Raw genomic sequence first — 9,209 nt, forward strand, 5'->3', positions numbered from 1 at the left:
CCAGTTCTGTATGAACAAAGAAATAAATCTTTATATATATACATATATATATATGTATATATATATATATATATACACAACATATATATAGGAAAAAATGGCTATATGAAAAGCTCGACCTCACTTAAGTGCCTTTATTTTTCATTGTTATATAAGTATAATATTTCTAGTAATATATTGTGTATAATGTAAAAATAGTAACATTGTTCAGAGCCAGAATTCTCATTGGAAGAAGTGAAATACAAATATAAAATAGGGGAATAAAGAACTTTTTGGGGTTTTCCTGGAATTGGCGGTAATTGTATAAATGTATCATTCATAACATATACTGTGAGCTTTATTTCATGACAGAAATAGAAGCAATGACACTTCATTATCAATGAATATACCCAGTGTCAGATGTAGGCTGCTAAATGCCATCCTCGAAATAAATTAGGACTCCTTACAGAAATGGCCAATTCCAGTGCTGGAGCAGGGATTTATAAGATGACCCTTAAGTAGCTTCTGTCAGAAATAAAGATGGGCTCAAAAATATGATGGAGACATGTTAAAAACCAAAACAAAACTTTATTTAAGCTATCTTGAAGGTAATTCTAATGACCACATCTGGGTATTTGATCATTAAACTAAATCATGATGGTAATGGATTATAATTTGTTGAATATATGAACCCACCACTAATAAGGAACAAATATGGGAGAAAATAAAATTCCTGCTACACTATGTGTTGGGGACCATCCCAATCACCGGTTGTTGGGGGGCAGAACAGGCAGGCTCTCAAAGGTGTGAGTGGTGTTGGCGAGCGGAGATTTCTAAAAAAGGGGGAAGAAAGGGAGTGGGCGTGAGGAAGACACAGGAGTTGGAGTTGGGTGCAAGTCTTCCTGTTGTGCTCTTAGCAGAAGTTTATTTTATACTTTAGGAGCAAGCAGTAGGATGACATCAGCACATGAACTGGGTTGAGAGATTATAATCATCTTTTTTTTTTTTCTAAGAATGGTTTGGGGTCGCATTGTCCTTCAGCTGAGATTATAACATTTATTATTCTTAAAATCAATCTATTAAAGTTAGGATAGGTACATAAATTCATAAAACTTAAGGCTAACATTGTTATATTTACCACAGTGTTGAATGGCTAAAATAAAGTCCCTTTAAAGCTTAAATGCTACTTAATGATCTTCATTCTCATTGAGACATCTTAGAGGGTAAAGTAAAGTCAAGGACTAGGGTGGAGGCTGGGGGATGTGAAGGGGGATAAGGTGAAATCGTGGGCCAAGGAGAAGTTGTAAAAGAGGGCAAAGTAAAGTTGAAGATTAGGCTGGAGGAGTTTTCTGGTAGATAAATCACTAAGGGAGATAATAAGATTCCTCATTTAAAGACTGAGCAATAAAAGCTTAAGTAAGAGAGTAGAGTGATAAGATTTGGGTTTTCTTATGGGCAGTAAAAGAACTTTAATTATTTTTTAACATATTCTAGTGCTGCCTTGTCTTACAATATTGATTTTGTTATAATTGCTTTTATTAATCAGCCAGTTGTAATATTATTTTTACTTTCTAGAGGAATTTTCTGTCTTGGGGCAGCACTTGCTCACCTGAGCCAGGCAGAGCCTTATGTGGCTAAGGCAATCTGGTTGCAAGCTGATGGTTGGTTAGAATATTTTTTTAAAAGATTTATTTATTTATGCATACAGAACTGGGGTACAGGCCAGAGGTGCAGGGGCGGCGAAAGGCTTCACCAGAGACAGAGTGGGGAACAGAACAGGCAGATCAACGAAGTACACTGCTGAGGGGAGCAGCGGGCTGGCCAGGAGAGGTCTGCCACACCATGTGGTCACCTCCGGGGCTGGCGGGAATCGAACTCATGCGAAAGTGGCTTTAGCTTCTCAGTGCTGTGCTTTAACCCGCTGCGCCACAAGGGAGGGCCACTTAGAATATTTTGATATTACAAAAAAGGGGGGTCTTAACATGAGCTAGCATGGAAATTCTGATTTTTCAGAGCTTTTTCTTTTCTATCCGGAATTTGCATAGCTTGTGTCAAATATGCTCACAACTAAATATAGAAGAAAGGAGCAATTAGAAAATAACCATTTTGCAACTTTCATGCTAATACTTGATTTAGGTAAACATCATCAATGGATACAAAAACTAGTGGGTGAAAATTTGATAAAGAGCAGAACTTTACCGTCTCAATGTATCCTTCACTTTATTTATTAATGTTAATTACAAAGGGAAAAACAGTAAGTTTGTAACAGGGTGGTCCCCAGGGAATGGGCGGTTCCCAGGTTCCCTTCCCCACCTAAGGGAGGGTGGAGCTGAGCTGGGAGAAGAAGTTGGAGAATAGACTGAGGAAGGAAGAAGGATGGAGAAGGAGCCAGAAGGGGATCTGGAGGAGGCACACAGAGCAGAGAGACCTGAAGAAAATGCGCTTGCTGTATATTCCTGGACTGGTTTAAACAGATGTGGGTGAGAACAGAGGGGAGGTTATCAATGGCAGTGTTGATCTTGATTTTGATTTTGCTCTTTTCTTCTAGACTTGTCTGGTTCTTTCTGACCCTGTTCCCTGGGACCTTCCTGTTACAAGTTTATATTAGAAACTTATTATTACCAATATTAAGACAATGTAATATTATATACTTCTTGATGAGATGTCCTAAGACACACCAGTTACATACAATTCTTGCCAGAAGTGCACAACTGAATCTATGAGAAAACATCAAGCACACACATTTTTTAAAATTTTACTTCTTTTTAACATCATTCTTCATTTTGTGCATTTTTTCATCTCAGTTGTAATCCCCGTGGGCTTCCCACCACCAATTCACCCATGTGCCATCCCACCCCAGTTTTTATTCCAATCTCCTTTCCACCCCCTAACATGTCTCTGGTTTATAGCTGTTTGCTGTTTTCATTATTATATTATTATATTTGTTTCTCTTTTTTTCTTCCCTGATCCCTTACGCTCCTGCTATGAGTGAAACCATCCGGTATTTTTCTTTTTCTTTTTTGCTTAGTTCACCAAGCATGATCCCTTCCAGCTCCATCCATGTTGCTGCAAAAGGCATGAATTTATCTTTTTTGATTCCTGAGTTACATTCCATTGTGTATATGTACCACCTCTTTTTTTTTTTTTAAAGATTTATTTATGCTTATGGAACTGGGGTACAGGCCAGAGGTGTGGGTGAAAGGATTCACCAGAGACAGAGTGGGGAGCAGAACAGGCAGATTGATAAAATACACAGCTGAGGGTAGCAGCAGGGGGGTCAGAGGAGGTCTGCTGCACCATGTGGGCCAGCTCCCTGGCCAGGGATGGAACTCCTGCTGCGGTGGCTTCGGAGAGCTTCATAATGCAGTGCTTTAACCTGTTGTGTCACCAGGGAGAGCCCTGTACCACCTCTTTTTAATCCAGTCATCTATTTTTGGGCATTTGAAACACACACACAATTTGAGGCAACTTTATAAAGTAACTGGCCAGTACTCTTGAAAAATATTACAGAATGCACATAGCAGCTCTCCTGCCCGCCTATGCCTATGTCTGTGTTTTTCTTCACCAACTTTCTCCCTTTGCAAAACAGTAGCAGCAACTTTTTTCCCAAGGCTGACCACCTGTGAGCATGAAGACTTTTACAAACCTGTCCCTTTCAGGGGCAGTTCTTTCTGCCTACTTGTGTCTGTACAAGTATCCTTCACTTCCCTTTTTATAATAAACCTGCCCTTTTGAATATAAAAAAGTTAAATAGCACAGACTTGCGGAGTTTGTAAGTTTTATTCTCAATTCTTCCATTTATACTTGCTTAGTCTTCATCTTCTCTAAGATTCTGTACCTAACTTTTTTCATATGTAAAATTGAGAGAATAAAACTGATAGTGAGAAAAAAACTAATGCCATGAAAGACAAAGAAATGCTGAGAAACTTCTCAATTTTAAAGGAGACTAAAAACAGCCAAATTCAATCCAGAAACCTGGATTGAATTCTGGATAGAAACATTGTAACAACTAATTAACTTGGAATATGAACTGTATTATATCAATATTAATATTTCTGAATTTGATTAACTGTACTGTCATTATGTCAGAGGATATATTACTCTCAGGAAATGAATCATGAAATATTAATGGTAAAAGCTCATAATATATACATGTTATTCTGAAATGGTTCAGACAAAAAATGTTATGTATATCTCTATCTAGATAAAGAGAGAAAGGAAAGTATCAACATTATGGAGCTATCTGGAGCCACTGCAGCACGACTTCAATCTCTTTTCTGGGAGGTGACCCACATGGTGTGGCAGGCCTCTTCTGACATGCCTGCTGCTCACCTCAGCAGTGGATTTCAGTACATCTGACTGTTCTGCTCCTCATCCTGCTCTGATGTATCCTCTCACTGACGCCCCCCACCCCTTCTTCTGGCTACATTCCAGTACTTATATGCAATAAATAAATAAAATAAATCTTTTAAAAAAGGAAATACACATGTCAAAATATTACCAAGTGATGTACCTTGATAATGTGCATATAACTGTTCTTCTACCCCACTACCAACATTTTATTATGAAAATATGCAAATACTTACAAAAATGAAACAATTATACTATCAACATCTGCCATCAAGATCTTACAATTAACGATTTTTCTTTTGCATATATTTAGCCACACAGAATTCATCTTATTCTTGTAATTGTTCTCTAAGTATGTAATAATTTAAAAGTTAAGCGTTGAACAAACTAGCATGTAGTTACAGAGATAGGAAAGTTAAAGAAGTGAAAGAAGCTTGGGGAAACAGAAAGAACTGTCTGTAAGGAGCAAGATACACGCACAAGACTCTGAAACACTTCCTTGAAATAGTGCCTTTCCCAATTCGACCTAAGATCTCATTTCTCATTTCTCTTCTGTGGAGCCTTAAACAGGTTTCAAGGTCAGGATGTGAGCCGCTGGGGGAGTGAGGCATGCGTCTCTCATTCTTGAGTAAATACCATCACGTGTCATTTTCTTTACACATTTTTCCTACCACATGGCGTTCACAAAGCCTGAAACTACGTTTCCCATAGGCCTTTAGTTTTCTTTGCTGTAATGAGGATTATAATTTCTATAGGTTTTTACAGATCTCGCGGGATTTCGTCAAATCTCATGAGCGAGCCCTGTCGGGAGCCATTTTGTTTTTCAGGGTTCTTTGCAAGGATATTAGACGCGGAGTTGCACGAAACCAGCCGGTGCAGTTGCCGCAGTTCTGTTTTCAACTGCAAGATGTTTCCCTTGGCCAAAAACGCACTAAATCGTCTCCAAGGTGAGCTAAAATTGTGAGCAGGTCATTTCCAGTCACCATATAGCCATTTGCTCTTGTGATATCTCGTGTCTTTTTTTCCCTCTACTTGCACCCCGACCTTGTAATTCTAAGAGCTAGCGTTAGCTCCACCACGCAGTTTCTGTTAAGGTTTCTAGTTCTATTTCTGTTGCCAGGTTATGAATTAGCCCTGTTTTTATTTTTTTTTTTCTTTTTAATTCAGTAACCTACGATTTCAGGGAAGGACAAGCTTGGTAGACACCTGGTTACTGAATTACCTACATTTTAGCTTCGGGAATACATTTATGCCAAATAGAACCACCTCTCCAATTCCTGTAACCGCAAAGGAAAGAAACTAACTATAGCTCTTCAACTGATTTCATTGTAGCTTTTGTTACTTGGGGTTATTAACTAACTGAATGTTAGCTGCACCAAAAACAATTGTCAACAGTCTTTGCATATCTAAAGGTTAGGTAGATACAGGATAATTATAAGATCGGTGCTATCTATTGAGAATGCATGAGATTGGAGAGGAAATTTTCGTACTTGATTTGCACTGAAGGTGACCTTGTAATGTGAACAGTTTTGAAATGAAAGTGACCTTAAGCAGTTATCATTGAAGTTGTTTAGTCATCTTTTTCTTTTCATTTTACAGAGTCATTGGAGGTATTACTGGATTGTTCTAAATATGCAAGCAGCTTTGACAGTAACCAAAAATTAGGCGCCTAGCTGCTTTTTTATATTCCTAAAGTAATTTCTGTTATCTTTCTGACTTGGGCAAATAATTTAACCTTTTGAACCTCATTTTCCTTCTTTGTAAAATAAGGGCTTAGTATATAATACTGACAAGATTACAATAGTAACTAAACTATTTCTTGCCACAATGGCAAGGTCTAATGAAATCTACCTGGGTGACCTGCTTTTTGAGGTTGTGTGTGTAGTATTTGTTAATCTGAATTTCTGAGGGCCTTGTACCACAGAAAAGGGAGCTTTTGATTTTTTAATTTTAATATGGAAATTATACACATTTTAACTTCTGTAGAATATAGTTATGTTGTAAAATGTTTGTAAATTTGCTTGTCTCGAGTGTGACTAAAAGTGAAGACAAAAACTGAAAATCCCTGAAGAACCATTACTGGTCACATATCTATCTTGAAATAATCCATTGTGTCACATAAGCCAGTACTTAAATGCTAGTGAGTGGGCAGTATTGTAGTTTTATTAAAATACTTTCCATTACATGCTTATTACGTTTTGAGATTCTAAAACAATGAAGATCTTCTGCTTAAGAAGAGAAGGACAAAAAACAGCTGAAAATATGCTCCTCTTAGCTATAGGCACCTTTCCAGGTCCTCTTGTGTGCCTTCAGAGGCAGTTTGAAACAGTTATTCTATTCTTTCTACTAAAATAATAGTAAAAGCAAGTTTAAACATAACTTACCAGCATCCCCTGCCCACCAAAAAATGTGAGCCTTCATCATCCTTCCCAGTTTTATTCCATTACTTATCTATATACCTTATATACCTATCCTTCAGCTATAAATGAGTTTCTAGTACATTGGGCTTGTCTGTCACTGCATTTTTCAGATTCTTCTTTCTCACACCTTTATAAACAAATCCCACCTGCTATTCAGACTGGTCAGCTGAGGTTCTGCTTCCTTGTATTATAGTGGTTTATGTGTTTACATGTCTAATTTTTTTTCTAGACTGGACTTTACCTGAGGACAGTCTGTCTTACACATTTTCCTAAACCTCATTTCTTTCAGTACATGGTAGTGTATTCATTTAGTCATTTGAAAAAAAATACACATCATATTTTACTAATATATTCATTAATAATTTGTAAAAATTACTAATTAAATTACTAGTGTATTAGTAATTTGAAAGAAAAATAGCACGTTTTATTCTAGTTTTTGGAGTTTCTTATTTTGGTAATTTTGAGGTCTAAACATTTTCTATAGCTTGAAGTTCATTTTGAGTTAATTTTAACTTTTTATGATGTAAGTTGTTGAGCACTGAGTAAATTAAGTGAAAATTTAACTCAAGTATCAAAGTAGTTCTAGAGGGTACATGAATATCAATTTGTAGTGAATGTGCTGATTATACTTTGCTTTTAGCTACACTGTATTTAAATTTTTATCAAATTGCATAATACCATAAAGTTGACTTCCTTCACTTTCCTTATTGGCAATATTAATTACATATGTTTTCTTTTCCTGATAATAGATATGCTTCTGTATTCATTTTTTTTTTTTTAAGTTCGAAACATTCAGCAAATGATGGCAAGACAGAGCCACCAGAAACGGACACCTGATTTCCATGACAAATATGGTAATGCAGTATTAGCTAGCGGAACTGCTTTTTGTGTTGCTGTGTGGGCATATGTAAGTACTATTAATTGATATTTTCGATTTTAAGTGTTTTTCATTCTCACATACTTAGCCCATGTAGTCAAAATGTTTTCACATATTATAGTTTTCTAGTTAGGAAGGACATTTCTGATGGATGAAGTGTATAGTGACTTGCTTTCAGTTTTTATATTTTATATTTAACAATTACCATTCAGTGAACTTGATGGTTGAAAGTAGGAATTTGGAGTTATTACTGATGTATACATTGATTGTAAAATATATGAATCAACCCTTGCTTAAAACAAGCATACTTTATTATAGGCCTTTTTAAATTTTTGTTTTGACCTTTTTGAAGTCAGCTATATCATTAAAATAAGTATGTACACTTATTAGAAGATTAAACAGTTGTTGAACTAATGTTTGATCAGGACACATTTGGAGGTGAATGAAATGTTCCTTAATCAGGCACAGATATCATGAAAGGGGTCATTGGCAGTATTTAGGTAGTCGTGGCTGAACAAAAGCATCATTTTGAGGAGGTAATAAAGAAGTGTTAAATGTAAATAAAAATTCATTTCCTCAGTCTCACTGCCACATTTCAATTTTCAAATGCTCAGTAGCCATAAGTGACTAGTAGCTACTGTATTGAAAACTGCAAATACAGAGCATTTTCTTTAGCTCAGCACTGCTATAGAGAATTGAGACTGTAATTAGGTTTGGGCTAGATGGAGGGCTATATCCCAGGTTAATTTCTGTGTTTTTAACACAGAGAGCAGAATACCTTTGTCACTTTTAAGAAGTATACTCCAAGGGAGAATGGATTCTGGTTTAAACATACTTAACTGACAGCATTTTAATTCTTACAGACAGCAACACAAATTGGAGTAGAATGGAACCTGTCCCCTGTTGGCAGAGTCACCCCAAAGGAATGGAGAGATCAGTAATCATCCCTGCTGTGTGATTCTGAATTGTTTCAAAATCAACTTAGAATTGATGCCAAGTAAAAATACTGTATCCATTAAAATATGGCATTACTGAGAAAATAAAGTACATTTGAAACTTTCATTGTAGGTTTGTTTTTTTTCTTTTGCAAATGAAACCAATCTTGATCACTTTTCTTTTAATATTACAGTCAAAATTATACATCTTCCTAAATGGCCTTTCTTTATGATGCAGTCTGAAAGAAAAATTTGCCTACCACTGGAAAGTAAAACCTAAAATTTTAGCTTATGAATACCCGATCACCATTATTTTAGGTTATCTGAGCAGATAATTAGATGACTAGATCTTGCTTATTATTATACCCTCTACCTTTCATTTATGTTCATGTTTGGAATCCCCATTCCTAAGCCCTTTGAACTCCTGCCAAGAGAAGTTAAGCTGTCACAAGACCCAAGGGAAGAGCAGTTCTATCAAATGAACTAGAATATCTGAAGAATAGCAAGACTCCTCAACTACCTTGGCACATTTATCTTAAATAGAGTTTTTGGTTTTTCAGCATATTTATTTGGGATGCTTACATTGTTATTAATGAAAAAGTCTGCTGACTATAGTTTATTTTCACTGACAGATTTTCCCCTGCTCTC

General features: G+C 36.2%; 1 protein-coding gene across 1 annotated transcript; it reads left to right on the forward strand.

Annotated features, from left to right (window-relative positions):
- The first annotated feature begins 5,145 nt into the window (after window positions 1-5,145).
- Window positions 5,146-8,688, forward strand: LOC101631974 (cytochrome c oxidase subunit 7B, mitochondrial). Its single transcript, XM_004685607.2, has 3 exons — window positions 5,146-5,276; window positions 7,532-7,656; window positions 8,490-8,688. The coding sequence occupies exons 1-3, from the start codon at window positions 5,237-5,239 to the stop codon at window positions 8,565-8,567; spliced, it is 243 nt and encodes an 80-aa protein (XP_004685664.1). The 5' UTR covers window positions 5,146-5,236; the 3' UTR covers window positions 8,568-8,688.
- The last annotated feature ends 521 nt before the right edge of the window (window positions 8,689-9,209 follow it).

This window comes from Condylura cristata, unplaced genomic scaffold, assembly GCF_000260355.1.
Source record: "Condylura cristata isolate star-nosed mole 26May11 unplaced genomic scaffold, ConCri1.0 scaffold00019, whole genome shotgun sequence".
Lineage (NCBI taxonomy): Eukaryota > Metazoa > Chordata > Mammalia > Eulipotyphla > Talpidae > Condylura > Condylura cristata.

What these genes read in the sequence shown, in the direction of transcription:
- LOC101631974 (XM_004685607.2), top strand. Translation starts at nt 5,237, where the DNA reads ATGTTTCCCTTGGCCAAAAACGCACTAAATCGTCTCCAAG. An exon ending in CGCACTAAATCGTCTCCAAG is followed by an intron (nt 5,277 to 7,531) that starts GTGAGCTAAAAT and finishes TTTTTTTTTAAG; the next exon opens with TTCGAAACATTCAGCAAATG. An exon ending in GTGTTGCTGTGTGGGCATAT is followed by an intron (nt 7,657 to 8,489) that starts GTAAGTACTATT and finishes TAATTCTTACAG; the next exon opens with ACAGCAACACAAATTGGAGT.